The sequence below is a fragment of the Sus scrofa genome, chromosome 16, assembly GCF_000003025.6.
Source record: "Sus scrofa isolate TJ Tabasco breed Duroc chromosome 16, Sscrofa11.1, whole genome shotgun sequence".
Lineage (NCBI taxonomy): Eukaryota > Metazoa > Chordata > Mammalia > Artiodactyla > Suidae > Sus > Sus scrofa.
The window spans coordinates 21,935,289-21,949,453 of NC_010458.4; the positions used below are offsets into that span (position 1 = coordinate 21,935,289).

Sequence of the window (14,165 nt, forward strand, 5' to 3'; positions counted from 1 at the left end):
TTCACGAAACAGCATACAGTACTTACCTTGACCCCATGTGGTATATAGTCTGTCGTTTTCTGTTCTCCCTTCATTAGCATAAAAATACTAGTCATGACCCAGTAAATGATCTCATGACCTTTATCGTCAGCACTGCCTCTCGGAGTCCCTTCTTTACGTTGAGTTTTCCATTTATTTGCTCATTTTTCTGTTAACATGGGAACAGATGGGATTCTGGCAATTACTTACACAGGCTCGTCTGCAAGAGCGAGTCCTGTTAAAGAGGGAGAAATAGGAGTTCCTCTTGTGCCTCTGGGTTAAGGCCCTGGCGTTGTCACTGCTGCAGCTTAGGTTGGTGCCAAGCTGCGGGCTCCATCTCGATCCTGCCCATGCACGGCACTCCAACCCCCCCTTAAAGAAAAGAGCAGGGAAAAGAATAAAGCAGTTGGGCAGGGAGGGACAGGAAAGAGAGAGGGCCACCCCTGCGGCGAGGGCAAAGTTAAGCGGGTCTGTGCCCTGCCACCCTCTCTGAGGACCTCCCAGCTCTGGAAATAAAGGCCCAGGCCATGCTGGGTTACACACTCCCCCGCAAAGTCTGTCTCTCCTTCTTCAAGATAGAAGGGACCTCACTCGGATTATTTAGGGGAAGGGCAGTCAAAATGCGCGAGCCTATGTTTCAGATTGTTTTAAAGGCAAGCAACTTGAGCGCTTGTCCTTCAGGGAGGAACTCAGGCTAAATGTTTTTTAAAAGTCTCTGGCCTCCTGCCAGCGTATTAACAGCAACAGTGGTAAGAATGACTATTTGACAAGTTATTTATTGGCTGCCTTCCTGTGAAGACACTGTTCTAGGCAAGGCGGCTGCGTCTAAAACTCGAGTAGAGAGGGTTGTATAAGGAGCAGAACTAGCATTTACCAAGGGCCTGCTTTGTATGGTTTCTTCTTTTTTCTATTTTTTTCTTTTGGCTGCATCCACAGAACATGGAGTTTTCCAGGCCAGGAATAAAATCTGTGCCTCAGCAGAGCCAGAGCCACCACAGAGACAATGCCGGATCCCAACCCCACTGCACCACATGGGTTAAGAAGTCTGTATGGCTTCTTTCTTGTCTTTTTGCCTTTTCTAGGGCTGCCCCCGCGGCATATGGAGGTTTCCAGGCTAGGGGTCAAATTGGAGCTATAGCCGCCAGCCTACACTACAGCCACAGCGGGATCCCAGCCACGTCTGCGACCTACACCACAGCTCACGGCAACGCCGGATCCTTAACCCACTGAGCGAGGCCAGGGACCGAACCTGCAACCTCATGGTCCCTAGTCGGATTCGTTAACCACTGCACCATGATGAGAGCTCCCCTGTATGGCTGCTTATGTAAGTTTCCCCTCAATTTGCAATATAGGTATTCTTATCTTCTTATCCGGCTGAAATGGAGGCTTAGAGAGGTCAAATAATACTTAGAGAGTAGCTTATTTATTATTTATCTGATGAATTAATAACGGCATTTGTTGAATGCTTACCAGTGCAAAGCTAAGTGCTTTCTGTACAAAAATCCCTTTCCATGAGGGAGCTTTCCTTATTCCCATTCTACAGATAAGGAAACAGGCTTACAGAGGTCCTGGGAGCTAGAAGTGGAATCCAGGTATTCTAACATCAGGCCTGAACTCTTAATCACTGTGCCACTTTTTAAAACAGAATGTGCTTCTAAAAATGCCCAGAGTTCCTATTCTGGCTCAGCAGTGACGAGCCCACTAGTATCCATGAGGATATAGGTTCGATCCCCAGCCTCACTCAGTAGGTTAAGGATATGGCATTGCTGTGAACTGTGGTATAGGTCACAGACAAGGCTGGGATCTGGCGTTGCTGCTGTGGCTGTGGCTGGCAGCTGTAGCTCCAATTGGATCCTAGCCTGGGAACCTCCACATGCCACTGAGGTAAAAATACAAAAAATAAATAAAAATTAAAAAAAAAAAAGCCTTAAGTTGGCGTTAAGTAGTTTGAAGTATTGTCTCTTAGATTAAATTCTGCTAATTGCGATGCAAAATTGTGATGTAATTTCTAACCTAACTTTTAAAAATTTGCCTTCCAGTCCAGAACCCCTAGAATCAGAGACTCTTACCTTTGTCCCGTCTAGTCTATTACGAAGTCGGAAGAAAGTATTTCAGTGAAAAAAAGCTTTTAGACAGAAGCTTAAAGTGATTTGTTTCATGCTCACTCCCACCCGCTCCCAGCCCTGCCTCGGAGCTTTTTGCCCTCCTGCTCCTGGTCCGCGCTGGGGGTGCTGGGGTGCCCTTGCTCCGGCAATGGGCTGCTGCTTTAGGACACACGAGCTTTATTTTGTAGTCTGCAAATATGAAGCATATCATATTTTTTCAGGTTGACTTTCTTATTAAAAAAAAATCACCTTGTATTCAAATGAATATGGTACATACCAGAGCTCGCCCTCGATTTCCTTGTAAGTTTGCCCAGCTTGAAACTCTAGGTGGGTTGAGAACAGGCAGCTTTCATTAGATGAGTGTTTTTGAGAAGCCCATTGCAGAGAAGGAGTACCTCTGAAATAAAATAAAAACTGAAACAGAACAATACCCTTAAGTCAGCAGTTGCCATCCCCCTTTTCTGTTCTTTCTGGGCCTAGTCCAGTGGTCTCAGAAGAAAATGAAGCACCAGAGGATGAATGGAAAGACAATTCATACCAGACGCCTTCTTAGATTCCATTTTTCAAAACTAGAGGGAGAAATTATGGGGGGAATAGATTGAGATGCATGAATATATAAGACAGATTTTTAACAGATGGGAGAATAAAATCCAAGCAAATAATACCTTGGGGACTTGACATTATTTATATGTGGTCTTTTAATGCTTGACTGAGTACATATTTCATTTATCTAAGTCATACCAAATATTATACCAGAGAACTCTGATTTACAGTAGACTTACAGAGTTCCATGCACATGTTTATGAAATACTTTCCCACTTCAGTCCCCCCAAAATATGTGCATTTGGTGCCTACCTGTTGTGTAAACGGATTATCTAAAGACTGTCTTCACGGGAGTTCCCACAGTGGCACAGTGGATTAATCTGGTTGGTTTCTGTGGCAGCACCAGTTCTATTCCTTGCTCTGTACAGTGGGTTAAGGATCCAGAGTTGCTGCAGCTGTGGTGTAGGTTGCAGCTATGGCTCGGATTCAGTCCCTGGCCTAGGAACTTCCACATACTGTGAATGCATGGGAAAAAAAATTAAAATAAAAAAAAAAAGGACTGTTTCATAAATAAAGAGGTAAATGCGTATTGACCCATGTGCATCAAAAAAAAATTCTCTTCTTGGGAGTTCCCCTTGTGGCACATTGGAAAGGAATCGGCTAGTATCCATTAGGATTCATGTTCAATCCCTGGCCTCGCTCAGTGGGTTAAGGATCCGGCGTCGCTGTGAGCTGTACAACCCCTAGCCTGGGAGCTTCCATGTGCCCAGGGTGTGGCCCTAAAAAAGAAGGAAAAAACAAAAAACGAAAAAAAAAAAACCCTCTCTTTTTTTCCTCTGTCTTCAAAGTGACTGCTGCCTAAAATACCCAGGTATTTGAAACTAAGTCTAAATCTTTTACATTCTAGAAAATATCATTTGAACTTTTTAAAATGCATGTTACAGGTTTGCAGAAGTGAATGATTGATTACTTTCTTGATGACTGGTTATTGATGGGTTGATTTTTAGAAAGTAAGACTCAGGTGCCCAAAGCCAGCAAGTCTCCATGGCCCTCCACTCACCATCAGAACACGCTCTGGGCTATTTTTCTATAAATGGTGAGAAATTTGAACTGATCAGCTTTCTAGCTAGTCCTTCTGGGGACCAGTGTTTCCCACTTCCCCTCAAGGTGGTAATGTCAGAGTTTGTCCACAGTTACCTCCCTCCATGGAATTTCTTCCAGCCAGGTGGTTCATTTCAACATTGAACTCGAATGCAAGAACATTAGAGAACGCTAGCATGGAAAACAAGCAAATGAAATGTGGGTGATTCCTGGCTCATCCATAAGAATTGAGGGATAGTGGGAAGCATACTTACTCTCTTGAGAGTGTGGGGTTCAAATCCTGCCACTTCTGTTTACTAGCTCTGCAACACTGGGCAAGTTACTTAATGTCTCTGGTCTCTTGGATCTTTACCTTGGGAATGATATCAACAATATGTACAACAAACAGTCATTGTGAATACGTGCCCTCGATCAGAGGGAGAGTGTGGTGAGTGAGTCAGTGGACCAGCACAAAAGTTAACTCAAAATGTACAAAACATAAAAACTTACAAACATGTCATTGAAATGAGAAGAACTATCATAGCATTTGTAGCAATAGACTGTATAATATTTCTTTGGGTTTCAAGAGGATCTCAATTCTGAGGACAGATTGTTTTTATAATAAAGATGTCAGGCTGTCTTCAATGGGGCTGGTTTAGCTAAGCCCAGATCAAATGAAGAAAAGAGACCGGTCAAGATCGTTATCTTTACTACTTGATCTGGAATGCGTTTCTCAAATCCGTATTTAGATGAACACATAGTTGTCATAACACACGCCCGTAAGTACCTACATACCCAAGTGACCTCCTCTTTTCCCCTCACCCCGGTGCCTTTTCTTCCGTGTATCTTAAAGTGACAGGGCTCGATGCCAACTTTCCCCCTCTCAAACATTTAGGGCCCTTCCTGCTGAAGTTCCCTTTTCTGCAAAGTGATTTAGTACTTTACCCTGATGCCCAGACACTCTGACGTTTGTGTGCAGTCTCTGGTGTAGAGCTTTGTCTGGAATTTCGGGAGGCAGGGGAAAGGAGAGATGGTCACAGAATTTGTGTGCGAGAAAGGAAGCGTGACAGGCTGCTCATGTGGGGTTTTGCCTTCCAGAACCCTCTCTCCATTTTCCTGTTTCCATCAGCATCAAGGTCCTTCTCTTTCAGGCTGAGTTGTGTCAGAGTGTCCTCATCCATCCTTCTGTTGCCTGATGACAGCGTGTGGCCTTGCTTCTGGTGGTCCCTTTTAATTTTACAAGCCTGTCTCAGAGAATACGGGAGTGGTTCGAGGTGGAAGGACGAGGTGGGGGAGGGAGGGGGGTGCTGAGGTACCCAGAGCAGAAGTGGGCAAGCAGCCCAGTGGACTGCAGACCCCTTTTAGGGGAAGGACCTAACAGATAAATGGTTAGGGAAGATACCCACCCCCCTACACACACACACACACCCCTTCCTTGGTTGAGACAATCACAGCTGCTGCTTTATTCTCTTTCAGTGGAAAAGGACCAGGAGTTCCCTGGTGGCTCAGCAGGTTGAGGATCTGGTGTTGTCATTGACGTGTCTCTGGTTACTGCTGTGGCTTGGGTTCGATCCTCGGTCCTAAAACTTCAGCAGACCATAGGTGTGGCCAAAACAAACAAACAAACAAACAAACAAAGGAAAAGGGTCCAATATCAGAGGTTGCGAGGCCTCTCATTTGACTATTGATTCTCCTTCTAGGCTCACTGCTAAAAAAAATGCCTCAAGGTTTGTCTTCAGGTATTACAGGATTAGAAATTATGGAGAAAATACTTTCATACCGGTATTCTTTTTAAAAAATAAAAAATAAAGAAAACCACCTATAAACTTTGTTTTCTAGAGCCGATGGCCCTGTAGCTGTGGATGCTGGAATAACTTTCTCCCCCCTCCCCCGCCGCCCCGTGGTGGGAGGGAGGGAGACTTAAGCCTCCTCCTTTGTCTGCCCCGTTGGTTTCCAGTGCTCTGCCTTGACCACTTAGCGCTCTCTCTGAATAGCTATAGGTCGGGAATAGTGGGCAGGAGCGTCAGAGAAGAGTTGGCGTGAGAACGGAACAGCACCACAGAATAGAAGGCGAGAGGGAAAGAAAGCATCTCGGAGGAAGAAAATACTGCTGCCTGGTACCCCCCCCAGCAGAGATATCCGGCCTATTGTGCCCACACCACTCACCCGCCGAAGAATTGCAGGCTTCAGTGGTGACAAGCTCAGGCAATGATGGGAAGGAGAGTGGGCCCCTTCTGGGAGAAATGATTTCAAGCACAGGAAAGCCAAGACATGTGGAGATGTGATGGAGACCTGAGAATGAACCTGGGGGCGGGGGAATGGGACCCCTTGGATTGAGAACAGATTAGCCCATTTTTAATGACGGTGGAGTGTGGAAGTGGCGCCACCCCAATAAGGGGGTTTCAGCCCTGGGTTTCAAGAACCAGGGCAAGGATGAAAGAAGCTAAGTTCATGCATGAAAGCCAAAATTGGCCTCCTCACTGTGGGAGCCGCAGTTGGTTTTCTCGGGGGCAGAAGGCACACACTAAATCCAGCAACATAATAACTGGATTTATGCTCCCCTCGCTTTTGCTTGGTATTCAGCAAGACCTTGCTTAATTGTCCTTGAATCTGCCTTAAAGGTTGTTGTTAAAAATAAGAACACATGGAGGACTGAGTGCTTATTACGAACATTATGAATGATATGATTCAACGACACACAAAATTATAACTTGAAAGTCGTGGCTTCAGTTCTCATATAAGCTCATTACCATTGTCTCAAGATGTGGGCAGTTATTGGGCAGTCATGGGCACTATTTTTTTCAATACTTTACCTTCTTCTAAGTACATTTGTATGAACAGGGTTGCTACCTACATGTTGAACCACTATTCAAATCTGATACTGATCACAGAAATACAGCGTAACCTTTAACAATATTTAGAGAATGACACTTTTAAATAGTAAAGACAGTCGTTTGCTTAACTATCATTGGATGAGGTTATATTTGGATAATGTCATAATTGGATAACTACATCCACACTACAGAGTGTTTTAGTGGATTTGGGGAGGACAAAGAAGGAAGAGAAGTGAAGACGTGGCTAATGAAAGAGAAGAGCCCCTATTATTCTAGATGACCTAATCTTTTGAGAATTTTGCATCCTTTCCAATTTTTTTTTTTTTTTCCCATCCCAAGAGGTATGGAGATGGGTTCCCTTTGCTGGAGCGATTAAGGGAACCTTCAAAGGCAGGACTCCTTATTCCTGAGGATTATACCTTCCCCGAGGACTCTTTGAAGAAGTCCTGAAAACAAGGGGAAGAATGTTAATGGGAGATAAGGCACCCACCCCAGGCCTGTGGGACAAGGTGGAGGAAGGCAGAGGGCAAAAATGAGAAGAACCCCACCGACATGATTCTTTTAAAAATGTTTTGATCAGATGAGATAAAATGAAACGACAGAGATGCTCTTTGAGACCTTTGGCCTACTTTAAATGCAAATCGAAGATAAATCCGGAGGTAAATAGAATAACAGCTTAAATTTTACATAAAAACACCCCCCCCAAAAAAAGACTACCAAGTACATACACAAAATAATTCTTGTAAAAGAATTAATGGCAATTAATCTGTGTGGGTCGCCATAGTGCTTGAAACTTGAGATATGCTTAGATTAGCCTGCCAGAAATCTTTTTAACGTATTTCTTACACACACACACACACACACACACACACACACACTTCACCGATTCACACTGATAGCTTCCTCACCTATTGCAACCTAGGAAAGAATTTGATAGTCCACGCTTTCAAACCATTAGCAAGCCATGTGAAATCAGCTCTTGGGTGAGCACAGGTTTTGCGGACACAGCTGCTACCCAGCCCTTCTGTGGCTTGTTTCCTCCACCTGATGTGATCCCCTGATTCAATGTGGTGCCATGGCTGGGTGGGAAGGGGGCAGGGGAGTGTAGAAGGAAATGCTCTTCCCATTGCCTTCCACCGGAGAATCCCACCGAACTGATTTCTGAAACTCTCCTTCTGTTTGCCTTCACCAGGAATGGCGGCCCTAGATAGTAAGGCGTCAGGGAAGATGGGGATGCGAGCCGTAGTCTATTACATGACTACCACCGTCATTGCCGTGGTGATTGGCATAATCATTGTCATCATCATCCATCCTGGGAAGGGCACAAAGGAAAACATGCACAGAGAAGGCAAAATTGTACAAGTGACAGCTGCAGACGCCTTCCTGGACTTGATCAGGTACGTCCTTGCCAGCCCATCGGTTAGGGTATATTCTGACCACCCAACCTCTCCTCCTGGGGGGGCTGATCAGACCCCTGAAGAGGACCGAACCAGCCCTGCTGGGCTTGAAATGAAGGTCACGCCGTTACTTCTTCCTCACAGAAATTCAAGTAAGGATCTGTGTTCTGCTCTCCATCTGTTTTCTGATCTCATGTGAGAGAGGTGAGAAGATCAAGGAGAAGATAAAGATTTAAGAGCTCTGCCTTTAGGATTCAGAATCTGATCACTCAGTCCTCTGGACTGTGCTGCTCACCTTGGAATACTAATCATTCTTTTATGTGTGTGATTTTTTTTTTTTTTTTGCTTTTGTAGGGCCACACCCGGGACATATAGAGGTTCCCAGGCTAGGGGTCGAATCGGAGCTGTAGCCGCCAGCCTACGCCGCAGCCACAACAGATCCAAGCCGCGTCTGTGACCTACACCACAGCTCACAGCGGGATCCTTAACCCACTGAGCAGGGCCAGGGATCAAACCTGCAACCTCATGGTTCCTAGTTGGGTTTGTTTCTATGGTGCCACGATGGGAACTCCTGATTTTTTTCTTATTGAAGTATATTGCTGTACAATATTTTATACGTTACAGGTGTACAATATATAGTGGTTCACGATTTTTACAGGTTATACTCCATTTATAGTTATTATAAATTATGGGCTATAGTCCCTGTGTTGTGCAGTATATCCTCGTAGCTTATTTTTTACCTGGTAGTTTGCACCTCTTAATTCTCTACCAATATATTGCCCCTCCCCCACCCTTTCCCCACGGCGACCACTAGTTTCTTCCCTATATCTGTGAATCTGCTTCTTTTTTTGGTTATATTCACTAATTTGTTGTATTTTTTTAGATTCCAGGTAGAAATGATATCATACAGTGTTTGTCTCTCCCTGTCTGACTTACTTCATTAGCATAATGCCTTTTCATAATTCTTCACCTGCTTTTCTCAAGTCTTTCCCTCTAAGGCTAGTTTTGGTTTAAGTATAGCCTGTGCATTGGCCTCGTCTAGTTTGGAACTTGTGAGCTGTATCATCATCCCTTATATACAACCATTTATTTGTTGTATAAATAAACTTCAGAGACCGCCTGATCGTATCTATTCCAAGGTTTTCCTTTTGTTTATGAGAAGGCTTTGGCAGATCAGCAATAAAGATTAAAAGATGGCTTCTTTAGCATTGTTTTATATACAAACTGTACACCGATTACAAATTAATCTTAGCTAATACTTGACATAGGCTTGATGAGAGAGCCCATTTTACCCAAAAGTGTGAAGTAAACTTAGGTTTGCTCATGGCACCTACCTCCCTGCCTGCTCTCTCTCTCTGAGTCTGGCCTCTCATCATTCGGGTCCTGGCAGGAAGCTATGACAAGCTTGAAAGGATCACTGAACTGGGTTTGTTTGCAAAGGTGCTGGTAGGTTAAGGGAAGCCACAAGGGCTGGTGAGACACCAGGGGACTAACAGCAGTAGGAAGCTGTTCTGTTACCACCTGGAGCTCTGACGGGCAAAGGATGAGTGCTGTTACTGGAACTGGATGGAGCCCTGAGGACAGAAGCTCTAGCTGTAATTTGGAGGGAGGGAGCTGTTGGCCAACCTGCCAGAGAGAGAGCTGGCTCTCTCCCACTGCTCTGTGACCTGTCAGCGCCTCCCACTGGACAAACCCAGTGGGAAGCCAGAAGGGAAAGAAAGCGTCAGCCTTCCAGGACGCAGAGCAGGTTGGAGAGTGGATCACACATGGAACATATCCTGGCACAGGTCTCCGGATTCCCCACCTGCTCAGCATTCCTCCAGCAAGTAGCCCACCCAGGCTGTCCTCTCTAGACCCCCAACCACCCCCCACCCCCCTTCTTCACGACTTAATTGCAAAGCCACTGATTTGCCAAACCTAAATACTGCTCTAAAGGATTCCCCGTTGATCATCAGAAAGAAACTCCTCCTAGGGACTTGATTTCACATGCCATCTCAAGGAATGGATCTGTAGCCGGGAAGTAAGAGAGATTTGAGCAACAAAGGTTCTTTTCAACAGCATCTCTCAATTCCTACCATGAGTGACCTTGTACCCTCCGTAGGTAAGCACAGGGCGGCCCCATGGTTCCTCCTGAAGGTCCTTTCCAGGGAGTTTAATCACAATTATCTAAAGGAATCAAGCCACTCTATATTATCTCATGCCAAAGTGTCACCCAATGGCTATAGTTTTATTTAGTTCATACAATTAATTAGGCTTTTTACTGTTGTTTTTTTTTTTTCCCAGGAACTTTATCTTCAGGTAGTTTGGATTAGGAATATATTTATTATTCCCTTTCCATATAATTTTTACTCCTTGTCATTCCTTGTCGAGTTGATCCACCAGTGCACAGTGTGTTTCTGCCCATCCTTGCCCCAGTGACAAGTGTGTGACACCACTGTGGTCCCACCCCATCACCTGGTTTGAGCATTTACCCTGGAATTTCCTAAACTCACATTTCTATCAGGGTTTGTAGAAACAGACCTGCAAAGCATAGATAGGAAGGACAAAGAAACAGGAAGGTCTAAGTAGGAACAAAGAGCTTATAGCCTTAAAATATGGTTGCTGGCATACAACTGCTAGAATCTCAGGCCCTCCAGCTGCCTGTCGGTTTCTCCCACAGTCTTGCATCTTGGAGCCCTAGTGATACTTTAATCCAATCTCCTCTGTAACAGACGAGTTAAATGAAAATTAAATGGGTGCCATGGGAGTCCCCCTCTGGCTCGGCAGGTTACAAACCTGACTAGTGTCCATGAGGATGCAGGTTCGATCCCTGGCCTCGCTCAGTGGGTTAAGGATCCGGCATTGCTGTGAGCTGTGGTATAGGTCACAGACACGGCTCAGATCTGGTGTTGCTGTGGCTGTGGTGAAGGCCAGCAGCCGAAGCTCTTATTCCACCCCTAGCCTGGGAACTTCCATATGTCGCAAAAAAGAAAAGAAAAAGAAAAGAAAAAAATAAATGGGTGCCATGAATTAGTCAAGGTCACACAGCTAGTTAGAGATTCCCCAGCAAGAGTGTTGCCTCTTATTCCTCCCCACCATGAACTCTGCTCTGAGGAAGTGACAAACCCTGCCACATAGGCCTCAAGTTCAGATTTTGTGGGCCATCTCCCTGTTGGTCGCCAAAGAGCTTCAGAAGCTCCAGCAATTCAGAGTCACTATTTTCATCCACCACAGGGCTTTTGGGAGACTTTGTGGAGAACAAACTCATACTCTGACCATGACTTTTTTTCTTTTTTCTTTCTGTCTTTTTGCCATTTCTTGGGCCGCTCCCGTGGCATATGGAGGTTCCCAGGCTAGGGGTCTAATCGGAGCTATAGCCGCCAGTATACACCACAGCCACAGCGCTAGTCTACACCATAGCCACAGCAACGCCAGATCCGAGCCATGTCTGCGACCTACACCACAGCCCACGGCAATGCTGGATCCTTAACCCACTGAGCAAGGCAGGGATCGAACCCGCAACCTCATGGTTCCTAGTCAGATTCGTTAACCACCGATCCATGACGGGAACTCCTGACCATGACTTTTGATTTGGAATATTTGGTCCCTTAACAGATGGCACAATACCAAAGTGGCCACTCTTGAATAAGACCTCAGCTAACCAGAAGGCTTAAGATAAAAGGCATCTCCATTCTCCTTTGGGTTCTTCCTAGGAGCAGAATTTGATATCTGAATAAAAAAAATCCCATTATCTGACAAAAGGACAGAGGGGTTGAACTGGGGACTTCCTTGGAAAACATGAACTTCATGGGCCACACTTAAGGGTGACCTATGTCCCATTTCATAAAACCCACCAAAATCTTTCTCTTTTTCTATTTGCTGCTTAATTCAATGCAATCTTTACGTTAGACGCAATGAAAAAGTATTTAGGGACCTAACTTATGACCTGGGAAATTTTTCAAGTGACCATTGTTTTCTTTGCAGGAATATGTTCCCTCCAAATCTGGTGGAAGCCTGCTTTAAACAGGTAAATACTCTATAGCCACTCATCCGCCTTCTTTGAAATACCTCTTTGGCATCCCAGAGTGGCGCTCTCTGTTTTCCTTCTTTCCCATTTTTCTGCAATAAGAAACACGTCTCTCTTGCCAACCAGATGGAAATGACTAGAGTTTCCTGGGGAATGGGAGGGGTGGGGTCTCCCCTTGTAGTGAAGGCTTATTAGTTGCCAGACACTATATGTCTTGCATACAAACGGCTCGTTAAGTCCCTGTTAGTCTTAGGAAGTCTAATCAGGACACTCCCTCTCCCCGCCTCCACATCCCCCCACACAAAAGCTCACCCAGCAAGCAAACTCCAGTGTAAAATAACATTTACAACTTGGTTTAAAGATTGGGAGATTATCAAGTTTCTGGGTTTGGTTTTACAAATCAATGGGTTTTTTAAAAAGTCTATTTAAGGACCTTACGGATTCAAGGAGGAAGCACATCAGAAAGGATTACTGGGGTTTCCGTCATGGCTCAGTGGAAACAAATCTGACTAGTATCCATGAGGACGCAGGTTTGATCCCTGGCCTTGCTCAGTGGGTTAAGGATCCGGTGTTGCCCTGAGCTGTGGTGTAGGTCGCAGATGCGGCTTGGATCTGGTGTTGCTGTGGCTCTGGTGGAGGCTGGCAGCTGCAGCTCCGATTGGACCCCTAGCCTGGGAACCTCCATATGCTGTGGACGCAGCCCTAAAAAAAAAGACAAAAAAAGAAAAGAAAGGATTGCCACCAACATGTATTGAATGTCTGCTGTGAGCCAAGCACTAATGTTCTATTTACGCCTCCCATAAATATGGTGGGTATCATCTTCGTCTATGATAAATCAGAGGGGGTGTATAGCACAAGATTTCACACGTAGTAAGGCAGACCTAGAATTCAAATGCATGTGTTGACTCCAAATTCCATCCTCTTTCTGCTTTTGCAATCTATTCCTTCTCCTGGAAGGGAGTATCCAGGATGATGAGACACCTTCCAGGAAGCCATAGTGAGGTTCAGTTCTAAAAGGCCCCTCTCTCGGAGTTCCTGGTCATGGCTCAGTGGTAATGAACCTAACTAGTATCCATGAGGACACAGGTTCAATCCCTGGCCTCGATCAGTGGGTTGTGGAGTCAGCATTGCCATGAGCTGTGGTGTAGATCGCAGACACGGCTCAGATCTGCCTTTGCTGTGGCTGTGGTGTAGGTTGGCAGCTGCAGCTCCGATTCAACCCTTAGACTGGGAACTTCCTTATGCCATGGGTGCAGCCCTAAAAAGACAATAAAATAAAATAAAATAAAAGGCCCTCTCTCTATGTTGGAGATACAAATACATTTTACTACTAGGTAATAAAATTAAAGTTCATTCAATCTCACTTGAAAAAAAAAAAAATGCTTTGTTGCCCACAATATTAAAAGGAAAACAGTTAGGCATTCTGGTTGTTAAATAATAGCTCCCAAACATTTTCCCAGATGGTGTCACTTCGCCCTAGGGCTTGGGATCTATAAAACAAACAAAATCAAACCCGGACTTCATAAGAGGACCATGTTTTGCACTTTGTTATTTTTCCCTTTTTAAAATTTGTATTGACCAGTTTCAATAAGTAATGCATGCACACACTGCAAAATTCACACAGAATTCTTTCTTTAAAAAAAAAAAAGGCCTGAGAGGGCAAAATCTAACTCTCTTTATTCAACACAACTGTAACCATAAATAATAAACCCCTTTCAATCCACCCAGCCAAGCCCTGCACCATGGGGCTGACTATTCCAGTTAGTCAGCTGGCACCAGGCACCATCAAAAAATGCTGATTTCTAGCAGCGCTGGGAAAAGTGCTGACTCATGCAGATATATTGTATTTGGTTTTGGATGCATTTACAGGATTTTGAAGGGGAAGCAAATGTATCTTCCCAGATCTATTTGTCTTAGAATGCAAATGAGGCTCCAGTTTCTGTGTAGGCTGCAAATTGTGTCTAAGAGGAAAGAGTTGGAGGTATAGAAAAGGGTAATTGGGAAGTTCCTTTAATGGCTCAGTGGAAACAAATCTGACTAGTATCCATGAGGACGCAGGTTCGATCCCTGGCCTTACTCAGTGGGTTAAGGATCCGGCATTGCTGGGAGCTGTGGCGTAGGCCGGCAGCTGCAGCTCTAATTCAGCCCCTAGCCTGAGAACCTCCATATGCTGTGGGTGCGC

At 45.0% G+C, this 14,165-nt stretch overlaps 1 protein-coding gene across 5 annotated transcripts in view; it reads left to right on the forward strand.

Annotated features, from left to right (window-relative positions):
* The window catches only part of SLC1A3 (solute carrier family 1 member 3), a 91,625-nt gene that overhangs the window by 61,598 nt on the left and 15,862 nt on the right, over window positions 1-14,165 (forward strand). For 3 of the 5 annotated variants that reach the window (NM_001244425.2, NM_001289945.1, NM_001289944.1), the window contains 2 exon segments: window positions 7,773-7,977; window positions 11,941-11,983. In NM_001244425.2, coding sequence (NP_001231354.1) covers window positions 7,773-7,977; window positions 11,941-11,983 — 248 coding nt within the window. 5 annotated transcript variants of the gene reach the window in all.